At 42.4% G+C, this 16865-nt stretch overlaps 1 protein-coding gene across 2 annotated transcripts in view; it reads right to left on the bottom strand.

Moving 5' to 3' along the window:
* The window catches only part of COL17A1 (collagen type XVII alpha 1 chain), a 50602-nt gene extending 38503 nt beyond the window's left edge, over positions 1–12099 (bottom strand). The window contains exons 1-5 of one of the 2 annotated variants that reach the window (XM_032491003.1): positions 11901–12099; positions 6963–7025; positions 5169–5213; positions 4036–4140; positions 2892–3023 (exon numbers count right to left, since the gene is read on the bottom strand). In XM_032491003.1, the coding sequence (XP_032346894.1) occupies positions 2892–3023; positions 4036–4140; positions 5169–5213; positions 6963–7014 (334 nt within the window). In that variant the 5' untranslated portion in view covers positions 7015–7025; positions 11901–12099. The remainder of the gene's footprint in view (positions 1–2891; positions 3024–4035; positions 4141–5168; positions 5214–6962; positions 7026–11900) is intronic. The other variant, XM_032491002.1, reaches the window with a different exon arrangement.
* Positions 12100–16865: the final 4766 nt, after the last annotated feature.

Genomic DNA, 16865 nt, shown 5'->3' with positions numbered 1-16865 from the left:
CTGCAGATCACCCGGAACTTCAGTAACCTTAGGAGCAGAACCCAAATGTCTTCCTCTAACCTCCTCCTTCTTGATCCTGAGCACTTTCTTGCTCTCGACTTCAATGGCTCCCAGTCTCCCCATGCACCCCCAAAGACTCTTCCCTCTCCTCTCCTCTCCTTTCTCCATCTTCCCCCAACTTTATCTTTCTATGCTCTCTCCTGCTTTAAAACTCTCTTCCAGTCATCAAGACAGCATGGTATTGGTACCAAAACAGACATTTAGACCAATGGAACAGAATAGAGAGCCCAGAAATGAACCCACAAACTTTAGGTCAACTCATCTTTGACAAAGGAGGCAAGAATATACATTGGAATAAAGACAGTCTCTTCAGCAAATGGTGTTGGGAAAACTGGACAGCAGCATGTAAAACAATGAAGCTAGAACACTCCCTTACACCATATACAAAAATCAACTCAAAATGGATTAAAGACTTAAACATAAGACAAGATATAATAAACCTCCTAGAGGAAAACATAGGCAAAACATTATCTGACATACATTTAAAAAATTTTCTCCTAGAAGAAATAAAAGCAAGAACAAACAAATGGGACCTAATGAAACTTACAAGCTTCTGCACAGCAAAGGAAACCAGAAATAAAACAAGGAGAAAACCTACAGAATGGGAGAAAATTTTTGCAAGTGAAACCGACAAAGGCTTGATCTCCAGAATATATAAGCAGCTCATACGACTCAATAAGAAAAAAATAAACAACCCAATCCAAAAATGGGCAGAAGACCTAAACAAGCAATTCTCCAAGGAAGACATACAAATGATCAAAAAGCACATGAAAAAATGCTCAGTATCACTAATTATCAGAGAAATGCAAATCAAAACTACAAAGAAGTATCACCTCACACCAGTCAGAATGGCCGTCATTCAAAAATCCACAAATGACAAATGCTGGAGAGGCTGTGGAGAAAGGGGAACCCTCCTACACTGCTGGTGGGAATGCAGTTTGGTGCAGCCACTATGGAAAACAGTGTGGAGATTCCTCAAAAGACTAGGAATAGACTTACCATATGACCCAGGAATCCCACTCCTGGGCTTGTATCCAGAAGGAAATCTACTTCAGGATGACACCTGCACCCCAATGTTCATAGCAGCACTATTTACAATAGCCAAAACATGGAAACAGCCTAAATGTCCATCAACAGGTGACTGGATAAAGAAGAAGTGGTATATTTATACAATGGAATACTACTCAGCCATAAAAACTGACAACATAATGCCATTTGCAGCAAAATGGATGCTCCTGGAGAATGTCATTCTAAGTGAAGTAAGCCAGAAAGAGAAAGAAAAATACCATATGAGATCGCTCATATGTGGAATCTAAAAAACAAAAACAAAAACAAAAACAAACAAACAAACAAAAACAAAGCATAAATAAAGGACAGAAATAGACTCACAGACAGAGAATACAGACTTGTGGTTACCAGGGGGGTGGAGGGTGGGAAGGGATAGACTGGGATTTCAAAATTGTAGAATAGACTACACTGTATAGCACAGGGAAATATACACAAAATGTTATGATAACTCACAGAGAAAAAAATGTGACAATGAGTGTGTATATGTCCATGAATAACTGAAAAATTGTGCTGAACACTGGAATTTGACACAACATTGTAAAATGATTATAAATCAATAAAAAATGTTAAAAAAAAAAAAACCAAACTCTCTTCCTTGACCAACTCCTTCAGTTTTCCAGAGTCTACTAGCATCTCTTTGTGAATGACTCCAAACTGGGTATCTTGCCAGGGAGCTTCAGGGACTTCTTCCCTGAGCTCAGGTCCTATGTGTCCCATTGCCTGCTTGGTATCCCCACCTGACAGCCATGCCAGCAGCTGTACTTCAGGATGAAATGACTGAACTCATCCTTGGGGAGACCTCCCTGTTTCAGTTGTTGGTACCACCATGAACCCAACCACCAGTGTTTAAAAATCCCAGTTGAATCACTGACTCCTTTTCCTCCCTTTCCCCCAGCATCGGATCCATTGTCAAACCTGTCAGTTCCAGCCGTGCCACACCTTTCACCTCCGGCTCCTCCTGTCCGCTCCCACTGCTGCCACCCTAGTCTCAGACAAGGTTTCCCCTTCCTGGACTATTGATCACCTTTTAACTTGTCACTGTGTTCCACCCCTTCCCTATTCTTCCTGCATGTGGCATCCAGAGTTCTAGTCCTGGATCTCAGATAGGATCGACCCTTTTGCTCAAAATCTCTGTGGCTCCTCACTGTGTGCAGAACAAAGCCCAAACAGCTTGGCCTAGCAGCGAATCTGAGTCTCTCCATCTCTCTTCACATAAGTACCACTGCTGCTAGCTGGGCCCTGGACTCTCCTGTCTGTCTGGAGACAGGCTCCCGCAGCCCGGAGCACCTCATCTCTCCCCCAGGTATGAAGTCTTACACATTATGAAGGCCCAGCTCAGATGTCACCTCCTATGTAGAATCTTCACTTAAGACCCATCTAGAAAAGATAATCCCCTTCTACTTTGCATTATAGTCTTTTATCTGTCATCTTGTCTGTTTGACTCAAAGCTTCTTGAAGACAAGATCCAGGTATGGTTCATTTAAGCATCCATCAAAGCATCCCACACAGTGTTAAACACATGGTAGATATTTGAAATATCAGTTAAAAAGTGACTAAATGGATGAATGGATGAATGAGGGGTAGATAAATCAACAAAATCTCCAAGTAACAAGAGTCCATAAAAGAAATGAAGGCAGAATGGAGAGCAAGGAGAGAGGGCAGACACAGGTGAAGACAGGTGGCTGATGCTTCCATCTTCAAAGAACAAGAGAAGGTACTTGGGGGAGAGAGTAGTTCTCTCTTAAAGTCTCTGGGACCAGTACCTTCGTATGTTCCATGGCGGGTGATGTGAGTCTTCCTCTCAAAGGTTGAGCCTGGTGAGTTGGGCAGAGTGGAGGCAGGTGAAGGAGCCCTCCTGTAACTAGACGTGGAGGCATTGCCTCGTGTGCTTCCACCTACAAGGGGGGAAGGCGTAAACCATCACAGCACCGCAGCAGACTGACCTCCAGTTATACTAACTATGTACATGCAGGCTGCCCGTAATAAAAGAGGGCCCTGAGGAGGGGCCAGAGGACTTCAGGAGATGATCTCCATGACCAAAAGGGTCCACCACAGCATCCCCACGGCCACTCAGAAATGGGGGGTGGAATTAGTGCTACTGCCCCTCCCCAGCTGACCACTGGAAGGCAGGGAGGTCCTTTATGTCCATGGTCAAAGCACATGGACACTGAGACACAGGATTTTTCTTGAGGTCCTGGCACGTAATTGTAGAGCACTGCCAGGGACTAGAATGTAACCCGATGTGGACATGTTCCTCGACAGGTAAGGCAGGTGCTCCTCTTGGTCAGCCCAGCTGTTTGTATGTCTTGGGTCTTTCTTTAGTGTCACTCCAAGGCTTTTAAAATGGCTTCACAGGTTGTGTGTGTGTGTGCATGTGTGTGCGTGTGTGTGTGTCTGTGTGTGTCTTTTTCCTGCTTTGTTTTATTTTGTTTCAGCTTGAAAGCTACCGTGAAAGAATGTTTCACTAGGAACAACTGGGCCTGTGTTGGATGCCTGCCCACTGGAAAGTTGCACATGTGGGATCGTATGTCACTAGATTTCCTTAGCACAGTAACCCAATCGTTGTTTCTTTTGTTGTTGTTAATTCAAGTTGTAAGCCCTCAGACTTTAAAAGAGATGGCTTAAAGGGAGTAATTCAGTTGGAAAGGAGTCACCTCCCCAAGAAGACTTCTTTATTATTATAATTTATATTGAGGAACATTATGAAAATTGATCCCATTTTAATTAAGTAGGCTTCAGATGTGATCACTGAAAAGTCTTAACTTCAATGGGTTGTGTGTCCTTTACATAGCTCTTTGGGGGGTTTGGAATGGGTGACCGACAGTTGTAATGGTCCCTCTCCATGCAGGTCCCTCTCCCCTTGTCCACCTGCTCTTCCCCCAGCCCCTCCCACCAGGTGGCACTGACCTGAGCTGATGCAGCCGCTGCTGCCGTGCATCAGGCTCTGTTTCTCCAGCCGGCTCCCTCCACCAAGAGAGCCTGTTTTAGCATAGCCATTGCTGGTCCCCCCTTCTGCAGAAACAAGGAGCAGGTGGCAATGTACAGGTAGAGTCGGTGCAGAGGGTTTCCTCATTCCCTGCCCCTCAGAAGCCTTCCCTGGCTTCTCACCCACAGCCCTCTTGGTTTGGGGTCCCTTCCCCTCGAGACCTGCACAGCACAGTACAGGCTGCCATGCTCTTGTTTTGTTTGTTTTTGATACAAAAGTCAAGAACAAATATTCTATCTGATTTGAAAAGTAAGTCTTCTGGGTGAAGCATAGCAAGTTGCTGATTAGGAAAACAAATATTAGAAAAGTCAGTGAGAGATAAAAAGCTCCTTGAGGCCAGGGCCTGGGCTGGGCTTGCTTTTTTTCCCTCATGTCTGGTCAGGGCCCCAGACATGGCAACCACTGGACGTGTCACTGAGATCAGGGACAGCTCTGTGCTGCTGGTGTTCCACCTGGTAGTACACCCTGCTCCAACCTCGTGGGCTGCTGGGTGGGGTCTCCCCACTCCCTGCACTAAGCCAGGCTTCCTGGGGTGCAGGGCTAGTGGGAGGGCTCAGATCTCCATGAAAAAATCCACTAGCCCTAAGGACCTCCTGAGAAAAAAGTGGATTCCAACAGAAGCCTGACTGTGGTTCCCTCCTCCCACCCCGTGCTCAGGCTGAGTAAGATTTCTGGTATTTTAGTGTCCAGATCAGGCCAATCTATAGAGACAGAAAGTAGATTTGTGGTTTTCAGGGGCTGGGGAGAGGGGAGGGAGAATGAGGAGTGACTGCTAATGGCCATGGAGGGTTTTATTTTTTTAATCATGGAAATGTTCTAAAATTAGATTGTTGCAAAGAGGCTGCACAACTCTGTAAGTACATCAACAACTACTGAATTATACACTTCAAACTGGTGGATTCTGTGGTATATAAATGTCAACACAGTTGTTAAACAAAAGATTTCAGATATTTTGGATTTGCTCAACTAGAGAGTGAGCTACCAGGGAAAAGGTTACATGTGGAGCCCTTCACATGGGCCTCACTGAGAGCAAGCTCTCTAGTCAGTCACTTACTTGGTGGTAAGGACGTAAGTCTTGTAGTTACTGTTTCCGTGATAACTAGAAAAAGACAAAGAAAGGATGAGATCTTAAGTAACGCACTGAGATCCTTGAAATACCGAAGGGATTTGGAACCAAAAGCAGTTAGTTACCTACTGATTAGAAAAGTGAGTTGTCTTGGCATTAATGTCTCTTATATAACAATGAGATCTAGTCCAGGCCTGGGTTTGCCTTTGAAGGAGGACCAGGCCCTCAAATTCACTCTCTTTCTCTGTACTCTCCCTTCTAAAGTGTCACCCACTCCAGCTGGGGCCAAAGCATCATCCTGGCTGATTTCACTATTATATAGATAATTACCTTGAACTTTATGAATTTGTGGATGTCTCAAGGACATCATAATTCATTCTGAAATCTTCAGGGTCACCCTTGAGTGTGAGGAGGTGAAGGAAAGAAAGGGGTGGGTAAGTCACATTTGGTTCATGGATAGATGAACATCCAAGACAGATTTGAAGAACCAGTCCCTTTGCCCCACCCCTCCCCCAAACTAAATTGAGTTTCTCTAGACTCCAAGTGATGGTTAGTCTATAGAGTTCATAAAAGCTTCCAGTTAGAAGAAAGACCTCTTGCCTTCCTGAATCACTCTCTCCTGCACAGCAGCATGGGAAGGTAGGTAGATTCCCCAAACCATAACCAGGCCAATTTTGTGCTCCGACTGTGACCATCACCACTACCTCCCTCTGGGTTGAACATAAAGTAACATCTACCTAGCTGAGGTCGCTGGTCTTTCAAAGTATACTTCTTGTGCACACGTGTGTGCATATGTGTGCTGTGCATGTGCATATGGTTGGTAAAAGGAGAGAAGGATGCAAGAAGATGGTGCAGAATCACTTTGTGCTGCTGGCCACGGCTCCATCCCACACCAGTCTCACTGCCCCCATCCCTCGCCCTTGCCTTCTTCACCCTGCATTTTCCTGTGCGTTTGGTTGTCCTAGCAGGAACTGGGGTTACGAATGCAGCAGAAGCCGCATTCCATGCACAAAAGGAAATGGTTTTTCAGACTAAAATGGCGGCTTGATTTGAATAACAGTCCTTGAGCTTTCACTAAACTTCTCATTGTGTGGACCTCTGGGATTCTGTGACACATAAAAATAAATTATTTCTTAACCTAAAGTTCCAAGTCTGTGGAGCCAGAGATTTTTTTTATTGGAGATATATGAAAGTCACAGGATAAGTGAATGAGTTAGAACTGCTAAGGGGACAGTTTAAATGTCTTTGAATTTATCATTTGGGCAGTTTCACAAAAGAAATGTGTCTGTTTTCAATTTTCAGTGTAGATTACAACTGTGACACAACTGTGATTCCAATTTTGTCCCTGCAATAATGGAGATATTATTCTTTTGGACTTCTGTTTCCCTGTATCCCTAAATAAGGACATGGTTAAATAAACTACGGCAAATTCATTCAACAGAATATTATGAAACCATTAAAAATGTTGGTTTAAAAAACTACACATCAAAATAGCTATTTTCATCTTTGCAGAAAAAGAACACATTTTGATTATAAGTGTGTTAGCATTAAAATCAACAAAAGGCATCTCATAGGAGGAAATAAAGTCTATTTAGGAATACATTTAAAATGATACAGTGAAAAATAAGCACAAAAAAAAAATCCAAGAAAAAAACTAAAAACAAAAACATAAGAAACAGGAAAAAAAAAAGATACAGTGGTTGTGGTGGAATTAGGAATAAATTATTTACTCTTTCCAAATTTTTTATTACTTTTATAATGACATATATATCACGTTCTTACTTCTTTCAGTGACTTCAGTGCCATCTCGTTTGTTTTTCTTGGTTACATCCATACCATAGCCACCTACGGAAAAAGCCAGAAATCGTGACTAGCCATGACTATTACCATCACTTCTCATAAGTATAGGTCCCTACTATTCAAGCTGAGAGCCAAAACTTGATTCTTAGAATTCAAGGTGTAATTCTTTCCTGTGCATTTTTTTTTAACAGAAGTCATTCCCAGTTCTTGTATCAGATAAGGGAGTACTATAATAGTTCCACCTTGGATTCTATTCCTTTATACTGGGATCTTGGGATCTTCCCCTTTCCCCCCACCCACCCCCCAGGATCTAACTGATCAGGCTGCCCCCTACTGAACATGAAAAGTCTTACATAGAAGATCTGGTGCCTTGACCCTTGACTATAAAACCTCCATTCTTTGCTGAAGTAACACATAATTGAAGGATATCTGTCAAAGCACTCAGCACTTTCAACTAATTCATTTTGATGTATCCCATAATGTTCAGTGTTCTGTATGGGGCTCTGTGAATATAAGACATTAGTGCTTCATCATTTAGAGTTCAGATGTGAGAATGATGGTTGATGGATTGAAATAATGATAAAAATCATGGTAATGGTTCTGTTTGTGTGGAACTTGACACTTTTTACAATGGGAAACTTTCTCTTCATAACAAGCAAGCCCCACTATCCTTATTTGCAGACATAGCTAGAAAAATATATGAAGAAAATCAGTGTAAAATCTATTGAAATATGTAGGAAAATACCTATTTGCACATGTCACCTATGTTCTCCCTTCACTCTTACTCTGCTCTGGACAGGAAAGTCATTGCGATCCTGTCCACTGTGTCCCGAAGTGTGGACAGAATGAGGCAAGGCTGACACAAGGGGTGGGGCTGTGCTGGGGAGGGCCTGTAGGCTTTAAACACACAGGACACCACAGCAAGGATCCCTGTCCCAACTGGGTGCTTTTGGCTGTAGTTCCCTGTCTCAGGCTCTGCAAGGACTTGAAATCTGGCTTTCCCCATGGCTCTCTTCTCCCAGCCCCTCAACCTTCCCTTCCTCCTAGTTTCTCTTTGGATGCAGTTTAAACTGGATTCTAAAATTCTGGGGCAAGCCACATCTGCCCAGGGCACCCCTTTCTGGAAGAACTCTCCTTTCTGTCTTTTTCTCCTGCCTGGTGGCTTTAGGGTCTACTTATCTGTTAGGTACAATGGGCAGAGTGCCTAGTCCCATTTTATTTTTAAGGGGCTACAAAAGTATTTTAAGTTTTTTTTTAAATCAGAAGGAAAAGTGAACACAACCCAACCTGGATTATAGTCTTTCAATGAAGTTATAAAATAAAATTTTAAAAAAATGTTTTAATGAAGGAAGGGTATCCACAAAGGCAAACATGTCTAGGGCCCACCAAAGTCCTAATGCAGCCCTGGGTGATATTCCTGCTGAAAACCAAGACCACATGAGACCAGCTGGTCAACTACCAGGTGAAATCCAACAAGATAGCTCCAGGGCCTAGTCAAATGTGCCAGCTTCTTGCTCATCAGAGTTTCTTAAATGCAGCTCTAGGCAAGGAATGAGGCATCATGGAAAAATTCCTGGCTGGATCTGAGAAGACACAGAAGGTCTTTGCAGGTATGTTTCCCAGAGCCAAAGAGAATGGACACGCTCCATAAAGAATTCAACAATGGAGTCCAGCCTCATTAGAACGGCAAACCTGGCCCGTGACTGTGTCTGCATTCCACCTATTACCTGTATGACTTATGTCATGCCAGCCTATGTACAGCCTGACACCCTCTTTGAAATCTTTGAAATCCTTTGTTTGAGCATTAATAGCCTTTGGTACCTCTGAAGCCCCTCTCTGCATTTTTTTGTTTGTTTGTTTTTTTGTTTTTAAGTTCATTAGTGGAGATTCAATGTTCAAATGCACCTGGCTGCCAGTGGGGAGCCACCTAGGATGACACCTGAATTGTTATCCTGAAAGGAACTGTTTATAAAAATCCCCGGAAATATTTACTTCCCACAACTTATTGCTCATTTTGATCCTTTAATGAAAGTTGCTGCTGGCAGCTATAAACTTGGGATTGGCTGGGTTAATTCCACTTGCAGCCATCAAGGCAGACAGATGATAGCTTCGTTTGGTACAGCCTCAGCGTCTAGGCGGCAAACCTGGCAAGTGGTTTCTTGTTCTTTCTGTATCCAGAAAAATAACAGACATTTCCAGGCATTTCCATCTTTTTCTTAAGTCCCAGTGATGAAGCCTCAAGATCTACAGCAAAAAGCCAAGGGTTCCCTAACATTCAGAAGGCATGCGGAGGCAGCTTGCTAAGAAATCAGATGCCCTCTCCAAGGCCTGGGGGCTCCTCACTGGCAGGTGCTCTGGGTTAGAAGGAGCCCTAGGTGGGTGCAGGTAGATGGGTTCTTGTTTCTTTCTCAACCTGGAGCCCCTAAATGGCTGTGGCCTTACAGAATGATTTCTTGGGGCTGAAATACATAGGATGGAGCTCTGCTGACTTTGCCAAAGCTCTTTCTCAGACTGGTAGTCTGAAATGGCAGGGATGTGCTGGGAGGTGGGTTCCTTTAAACCAATGCTAAGAGGGAACTTTCTGTGAGTTATTAAATGGAAAGTGGTGAGCTGAGGCACAAACCTGGATGTGGACCATCCCACGGGGCCCACAGTATTCCTGTAGGATTTCCCCTTTAAATATTTAAGCTGATAGCTTTTTAAAAGTGTAATGTAAGGGAAAGTTACATGCCCAGGCACGTGCCCGAGCCTACCTCTCCCAGCAGCGTTCACCTGTACTCCCTCCTCCGAAAGCACTACTTAATGGAAGCATGGTCAAGCAGCAGAATTTTAAACTTCTTGGATGTTTGGGTCACTTTACTAGAGCTAAGGATGAGCAGGTCATTCAAGTGCTCAATTCCAAAATTATGCTTATCTCCATCCACAGTTCTAAGGGGCTGCTTCATGGGTATTTCATAGTTAATGTTTTTTTTTTTTTGAAATGATCCTGTGTCATTTTCTTATGTAAGAAAACACAATTCAAAATATTTTTCTACTTTTATGAGGTTTGTTTTTTCTCTTTCCCCCTTCATTTAAATGATTTTATATCCACCCAAAACTATTTCGATGATGATGGTGTGTAACCCACGCACAAACAAGGACAAACTGCTGATACCAATAGTAAACCACCTCACTGACCTTTTGATTATAACAACTCATGAAGCACTTGGCCTTTGACACAAAAAAGAGAATGGAGAAGCTAAGTGTTTTTCTATTTTCTATTTTAGGAATAAATGTCCCTATATTCTGCTAAAGAATCACAGGTATTTTTTCAGCTCCTGTTTTTCCCAATCTCTGTATGCTCTACATTTTAAAACAAAACAAAAGATAAAATAACCAAAGTGTGAGAAAACCACCCACTAGTTATTGATCTGTTAACACAGGAGGGCCAAGCCGTCTGGGAGGCGGGAACACCAACGCCCTAGGGTTGACTGTCTCACAGGTTCTGTCCCTATGCCCCTCCAGTGATGGGCTCGCCAGCTTGCTGCATTTGGCATACTTGATTTTCCTAACTGTAGGGGGTGGGGAGCTTGGGCTCCAGCTTTGTGATTATACCACTTGTTTACAGCCATGTTTAGTTCAATCCTATTGCTGCTAACAATGGCAAACGAACCAAACCACGCAGACGCAGGCTTCTCTTGGCATAATTGAATGTGGTTAGTTCTTAGGTCGGATCAGTTTCACCAACCTGAGTTTCAATCCAAGCCTTTGGCAGGACTTCTTGCTTTAACTGTCCCCATGTAAATTCTAATCAGATTTGTGTGGGTGTTTCAGAGGGGCTGAGAGTAAAGCAGGCCCCCTCTGATCCTTGGAAGGGCTCCATCAGGGGCTGGACATCTGTTTCAGTTTAGCTCTGACTTAGATCTGTGCCCTAGCTCTACAAGAGAGCATATGGGGATAGAGACAATTCTGCTTTCCAAATGAATTTCTTTTAAAAAATCCCATTACATTTTATGGACAGAACAAATCCAACTATGAGGCTACAGACTAACCGCTTCTCAAAAGAAGTGAGGTGCCAAAGACTTTGCCTACACTTCAGAAAGTAAAGTGGTAATTTGTCAGTTAGCAGTTAATGTAGTCCAGTGAGATAACTAAGCTGGTAATTCTCACCCCAAAATGATTTTTTCTTGGGGGGGGGGGGTCCAAATTGGCCAGCAAAAGTTTGACAGAATTTTCTTTCTTTTTCTCTGGTTCCCAGTTTGACTCCAGGAAGTTCCTGGATTAGTTTTATGATTTCAAGTAGTTTACTTTAGATTAGGGGAAGTAATTGTAGAGTGTGATACACAGCAATGTCCACCAGCCCCTTGAGCTTAATCAGACCTTGCACAGACGCCCCGGCAGCACACTGGTTCATAGTGCTCAGGGGCTGCTTCTAGAAGCCCCCACTCACCTACACTTTAACTTCACCTCTGAGCTGTTCTCTGCTGTCAAGGGCAGAGAGGGAAAGAGAAAGAGAGAGAGGGAGGTAGGGAGAGACAGAGAAACTGAGATTAAGAGAGAAAGAATTATAAATTCTAAATAAACATATTCTAAATAAAACAACTTAACACAAGTCATTTCAAAAAACTGACAACAATACCAAAAAAAAAAAAAAAAGAAAAGAAAAGAAAGAAAGCTGGCCAGTGGAGTCCTCTTTATCTTAACGCCTTTTCCTTCTTTTTTTCCACTGATAAAACTTTCTCATTCCTTTAAAAAATCTACCCTAAGCAGAACACATAAGCCAAAGAAATAATTTCTGATCAATTAATGACTTCAACCAGAACACTGGAAACCAAACAACATCATCTTATATTCTCTCACAAACATTTAAGTTCTCAGAGGCAAACTTCAAATTAAAATCTCATAAAAAGAGAAAAAGGTAAAATTCTTCCTGTTACTTACTTAGTTTGAGATGTTGAAGGGAACTGGAAACAGCTTTGAATAAATACCCCCTCTCTCTTTCTTCCTCTGATCCTTTCTTCTAGACGTTTGCCGTTTCCACTTTTTTTTATCCAGACCCAGCCAAGGTGTGTTAGGGCTGAGTGATCTTTCAAAAATGTTCACTTCTTCTCTCCCTCTTGTTTCTTTCAGTTCTTTGCTTCCCAACAAGTCCTGACAAAGGTGTGTCAGGGTTTACAGCTTGACTCCACCCTTCCAATTACCTGACACTTGCTGGATTAAAAAAAAAAATCTGCCTCCAGGAATCAAACTTTGCAGGAGGCAGAAAGTTTCTCCAGTTTAAGTAGGTTAACCATTTATGGGCCATGGGGAAAAGAGAACAAAGGTTCAGCATAAAGGAAATATAACATTTTGTTACTTCTCCTTACCTTCTATGCCAGAGAACTGTCACAATTTGGTATTCCCCTCACTTGCTGGCATGAGAATAAGTCAAAATCCCGATGTGCATGACTCATGGTTTAGCCAGCCATATGGGGGGCCTGTGGTCAAGGTCCAAGCCCGAACCCTATAAAAACAGTGATGTTGACAGGATTTATATTCAAGACCTGTTTCCCCTATATATACCTTTTCCCTCTTTCTCCCATTCTGACCCCACCCAGGTCAAGCCTGCCTGGAGGAAACAGTGGGTGAACTAATTTAGAGTAAGGTGTTAATGACTGAAATTGTGGAGCAAATTGGGGGGTTCATTTTTTAAAAGAGGTAACCAGGTATAGTAATGCTGATTCCAAAGAGTGATGTGAGTAATTTTAGGCATTTAGCCACCTAATAATGGAGAGAGATATTGCTGGGGGGAGGGTTAAGGACCTTCTTGCCTCTCAAATTAGCACCCATAGAGTCTCCACACAACAAAGACATGTGTGGACTCCCAGAGGCCCTATAACACCATGTACGTTCCATGGGGCCATTAGACTTTTCTAAGCACTAATTTGCACCAATCTAGACAGTGCTCATGAATCCTGGAAAGCATCTGGCTTTCTAGGACCCATAAAGACTAACTTAAGATTCTTGGTGTTGGTAATGTGGGAAGTCTGACCCTGGAACTCACTCGGGTGGTTCTCTGGAGCCATAGCGTCTTCTCGGGACCCAATGCCAGGTTTGGATTCCCAGTTCTGAGGCACCATTCCAAGATCCCTGGAAGGGAGCTGTGGGATTCCTGTAGCATAGTGCCCAGGCTTGTCTGTACCTTGCTATTGTGGGCACTCACTGCACAGAAGGGTAGCAGACCACTAAGCACCTCCTGTGGGGTTCTCACTCCTAAGCTCCCAATATTTCTGCATTGAAGTCACAATTGCAGAACCCTTTCAATAGTCTAGAAGGTGACACTCTTGAGTTCTTGTTTTCAGGGATGTTCTTACACTCAACATGTCTGCTGTCAACCTCACAGAAGAGCACTGAAGAATCTGGAAGATAGAGAGCTTTCAGCATGAAACTGACATGACCCTGCCCCATTCACTCACTTATTCATTAATTCATGGATTAAACAAAGAAGTATTGGCTCTTGCTTGAAACCAGACACTCAACTGAGAATTCAGTAGTGAAATACAGACATATTCTCAGTCCTTAAGGAGTTCAGAGTAGAATGGAGAAAGATAGGCTTTAAATGATGTATTTGTCTACTAGGGCTGCCATAACAAAAATAACAAAATACTGCTGGCTTTGTTAAAACAAAACAAGCCCAAAATGGAGTCATTTGCCCCCAGCAACAGCAAACTGAGACTGAATTGCAGTTTCAACCTCTTCCAGGAATGGAAACTTGAAACAGACAATCTGAATTTCCTGATCAGTACTTAGTGAGGTATATACTACATAAGACCCCTGCCGATCCCTTCTCCCGAGAAATGATGACCTTGCTTGAAACAATTCTTTCTTCCCTTTTGCTAATAGCATTCTTGCCCCATCCTCCTCCTGCCTGTAAAAAATCTTCCATTCTGTACAGCCCCCAGGAGAGCCCTTCTATCTATTGGATGGTATGCTGCCTGATTCATGAATCATTGAATAAAGCCAATTAGGCCTTCAAATTTACTTCATCAAACTTTATTCTTTTTAACAGATTTGTGGCAGCAGTGGGATCCAAAGTAAACTTCTGATGACTTTGAGGGACAACAAGAGGCACAGGCATGGAAACCTGTGAACGATTTTGAGTTCACTGTCTTGTCATTTTTGAGGGTTGTTGGTGAGTTCCTCTCTGTTGGGCTCTGGGTTTTTTTTTGCATTCATGCTCCTGATCTAACAGGCTTTCCTCTATAGGACAGGTCAGCTTGAGCTTGTAGATGATTCTACCCAGAGTGCAACTGAACTGGCAGATGGTTCTTCCTGGAGCCCAGCCCCTAACCTTTCAGACCACAGTTTTGTGGGTGGAAAGCCCAGCCCTTACCTCTGTCCCCGGATTCCACATTGGACACTGCTGACAGTTTGGTCTGCAGGTCTCTATTTGTTTGGAATCCTTCCCCAGGTTCCATGTTGGGACTTGCTGCTGGCAGCCAGAGCTCTTCATTTGTGGAACCATACCACAGTCCTCATTCCTTGGGATTTGCTGGTCCAATCCTTCCCCCACTCCAAGGTTCTGTGGGAACTGGTGGTGGAGCACACAGGGCCTTCTCGTGGCCAGGACACGGTAACATCCTTTAGTTACTGCCAGTACATCAAGGTGTACATGTTTGTCTTGTTTTGTACAGATAAAGACTGTTGCTAAGTGAGTACCTGGGAAACCCAAAAGAATCCCCAGCCCTTTGGGGTTTTGTCCCCAGATCCCATATTGGGACCTGCTGGGTACAGCTGTAGTTCTCCATTTATTTGGAATCATTCTGCAGCCCTTTCTCTACTCCCCAGATTACTGCTGTGGCTCAAGACACCCAAAGGCTTAGCTTAAAGTCATGGGATCCTTTCTATCCAAACAGTTGAGTGTGGAAGGTGGCACATTTGCTTATTTTTTGTTTAACAACTGTAGTCTCAGAAGTTGAAGATCTCTCACAAGGTGGCAAGATTTTACTAAAAACAATCCAGAATTATAATGGCCATTATGAGGAACATTCCAAATAGATAAGATCATTTAAAAAGTGCACTGAAAAGCAAGCACTCCCAAATCAAACAGAAAGGAGTACCTATTTTAATTAGCATGCTGAAGGCTCAGAAAGGTTTTGAAATTCCAAAATAGTTTTATTGAAAATTTTCTTGTAAAAGGCTAATGAAAAATAAAAGACACTAAAGGTGTTTAAAACAACACCTAGGCCTCCCCATTACACCCTCCTAGGAGTTAGTCAAAACACTGGCCCAGGAATTGATGTCTCATTTGTAATCAACTGAAAGAAATCCTGGAAAAAAGGCTGTCCTCAAAGGCCCTGTGCAAATTCTTCAACGTCGACTTAAATGCTGTATATAGGCCCCTCCCAGAGTTGACAAAAATGAAGAGTTTTTGGGTAAACTGCTACATTATTACCTTAAACAGCCATGGAGAAACTATTAAGTTAAAATTTATGGGGTTGTTCAATACTGCCAGAAATATTCACTCTTCATCCCAGCTGAAACTTGACAAAATATTTGAAAGGATTTAATAAATTTATGATCAGAAATAAGACCAAATTGGAAGCTGATATTCAGGGCCTTTTAGGATTTTTTCTTTTCTTTTTTTTTTTTAGGGCTTCACTCCTAAGCTAACTGTACCCAGAGGAAAAGGGACATTTCAACAATGGGTGGATGGTGCTTCAGTCCATTTTGTCAATTCCCAAAACTCTTCTATTCATCTAAAAATACTTGTAGATATTGGGATATTAGAAACAGAATTGTCTTGCAAATATTCCCCCCAAACTCCATCTGGGAGAAAACTTGTAGACCTCTCTGTCTCTGTGATGTAGATTTTCTGCCCTCATCTTCTCTAGGACCTAAGAACCATTCTTTGATATGCAAATATTTCTCATCAGATAAAAAAAAGGGGGGTGGTGGAGAAGAAATATTTGCAAATTGGACAGATAAAAAAAAGGTTGTGTCTTTTCCACAAATATTAGTAGTAAAAGTTCTCTGTTTTCATCTGTCTTTGTGTGTCTATATATGCATGTTGTAGATGTATGATATTTTCTGCCGCTGGATGGTATTGTTAAAATTAATTTGTATAAGAGCTGCATTTAATTGGGTTAAAGATCAAGTGCTTACATAAATTAAGGGTTGAAATTCAGAGCAACTTTTATTTCAGGCTAAGAGAAAATCTCACAACCCTTGGCTTGAACAGACACATGCAACAGTTCTTACGAATGAATCTATTTAACAGTGCCACCTTAGTGGAAGTAGTCTGTGACCCAGCAGGATTTATCTTTGTCTGTGGTGGTTATCATTCTCCTTGGGCCTATGAATGCCTAGATGGCTGGTGCATGGCTGAGCAATGCCTCCTAGTTATCTAACTGTACCCCTAGCTATTCTAGAAAGAACTACTGGGAGTTTTTCATGAATCAGGGTTCAGTGCCTTTGGCAGGGCCCTAATTCCCTGATCAGGAGTAGATGTAAATGAGACTATGACCAGAAACCTCTCCCTAACTCTTTTTCCTTTCTTCCAGAGTTACTGAGATACAGTTGACATACAGCACTAAGTTCAAGATGCACAGCATAATGATTTGACTTACATGCATCATGCAATGATCACCGCAATAACTTTAGTGAACACCCATCATCTCATATAGATACAAAATTAAAGAAACAAAAAAATATTTTTTCCTTGTAATGAGAACGCCTAGGATTTACTCTCTTCACTTTCATATACGACATACAGCAATGTTAATTATATTTATCTTGTACATTTTATCACTAGTCCTTATGTATCTGGAAATTTGTGCCTTTGACTACCTTCATTCATTTCCCCCTCCCCTCACCCCTCACCTCTGGTAACCACAAATCTGATCTCTTTTTCTACAAGTTTGTTTT

Source organism: Camelus ferus, chromosome 11, assembly GCF_009834535.1.
Source record: "Camelus ferus isolate YT-003-E chromosome 11, BCGSAC_Cfer_1.0, whole genome shotgun sequence".
Classification (NCBI taxonomy): domain Eukaryota; kingdom Metazoa; phylum Chordata; class Mammalia; order Artiodactyla; family Camelidae; genus Camelus; species Camelus ferus.
The sequence above is the reverse complement of the archived record's forward strand: the minus strand, read 5'-3'. Positions and strand labels throughout refer to the sequence as shown.